Here is a 1,371-nt window from a genome sequence, read left to right as displayed (position 1 = left end):
TTGAGGTTGCTGTGAGCTAGGCTGACGCTATGGCACTCACTCTAGCCCAGGAAACACAGTGAGACTCTGTCTCAAAAAAAAAAAAAAAATCCAGCTAACATGGCACCAGGGAAATTTTGCTCATCTTATTAAAATTGGGGCCTGTATAGGTAAAATGTATTTAGTTTCTATCAAAAGGAATGCTTCTGACACAGTAGAGGTTACTCTGTCAGAACTGTGTCAGTAACTGTTATGTAGTTACTTTGAAAATGGCTGTCTTAGGTTGGTTGGTTCTTAACCTTTGCAACCGATTCCATTTGCTTTTATGTTACAGGGGAAAACGTATCCATTTCGGGGAGCTTTTCCTCCAGTTTGGAATCCCATTGCATATCTGGATTACAACAATCTGTGGCGGACAATGGATAACATGGGGAAGGAGGTAAATTGCGTATGACCAATTACTGATATTACAATGGCAACTGTTTAATATCTTTGTGGTATAGGGAATATTGCTCCAGACATCAGTGCATATAATTTCCAGTGCACCCAATAACTCTGCAAAGTTGTCCACTTGACAGATGGGGAAAATGAGTGCCAAGAAGTTATGTACTTTACCCAAAACCACACAGCAAGGGATTCAAACCCACTTTCTCTGATACTAATGCCTATATATCTTCAACTCTACGCCATTGAGCACTTATATGACACATTATTCCCAGGTATCTCTACTTACAATTGTCTTATCCATATATAATGTCACTTTAGATTGTAAAGGAGAGAAGGATTTGCTGCCCCAAAGTGTTTTTTGTTTGTTTGTTTGAGACAGGGTCTCGCTCTGTTCCCCGGGCTATCACATTAGAAGTCTTGGTGCCAAGCAATAGAAACCAACTTGGGTTAACAAGAGGGAATTTACTGAAAGGATATAAGAGGGCCCACTGAATTGGCATGAGGCTGGAGGACCACACCTGAGAATGAGCAGAGAACAGGAGAGCTCTGGAAAGTTAGAGGCAGAAACCATAGTCATGGTCTTCATAGCAGGAAGCATCTGCTCAGCACGCTGCCATGGGGAAGAACCTACAGTCCACTTTCTTCTACACTGGGGTGACCCACTTCAGGGTCAGAATCCTCTGGGAGTGTGTAATTGGCCAAGCTGAGAACACAGGCTCACAGCCAGGGGTTGGGAGGAGGGGGTGGAGGAGGGAGGAGAGAAAGGATTAACCCATCACCTTCTATAATGGGAGCTGGTACCCGGAACCCTCCTCCCTACACAGTTATACACAGAAGAAGAGAGGCAGTTTCCCAAAAAGAAACAAGGGTACTCTCACAAAAATCAACTCACGCTGTGTAACAGATTTAAACCTAAGAAGTGAAACTGTTAGAATTCTAGAGGAA

General features: G+C 43.2%; 1 protein-coding gene across 1 annotated transcript in view; it reads left to right on the top strand.

Annotated features, from left to right (window-relative positions):
* MAOA (monoamine oxidase A) overlaps positions 1–1,371 on the top strand; it is a 64,745-nt gene that overhangs the window by 44,001 nt on the left and 19,373 nt on the right. The window contains exon 4 of the mRNA XM_012642824.1: positions 314–418. Within this exon, the coding sequence (XP_012498278.1) occupies positions 314–418 (105 nt within the window). The remainder of the gene's footprint in view (positions 1–313; positions 419–1,371) is intronic.

Source organism: Propithecus coquereli, unplaced genomic scaffold (genome assembly GCF_000956105.1).
Source record: "Propithecus coquereli isolate 6110/MARCELLA unplaced genomic scaffold, Pcoq_1.0 Scaffold188, whole genome shotgun sequence".
NCBI classification, from domain to species: Eukaryota; Metazoa; Chordata; class Mammalia; order Primates; family Indriidae; genus Propithecus; species Propithecus coquereli.
Note: the sequence above shows the minus strand (reverse complement) of the source record. Positions and strands in the feature narration are given on the sequence as shown.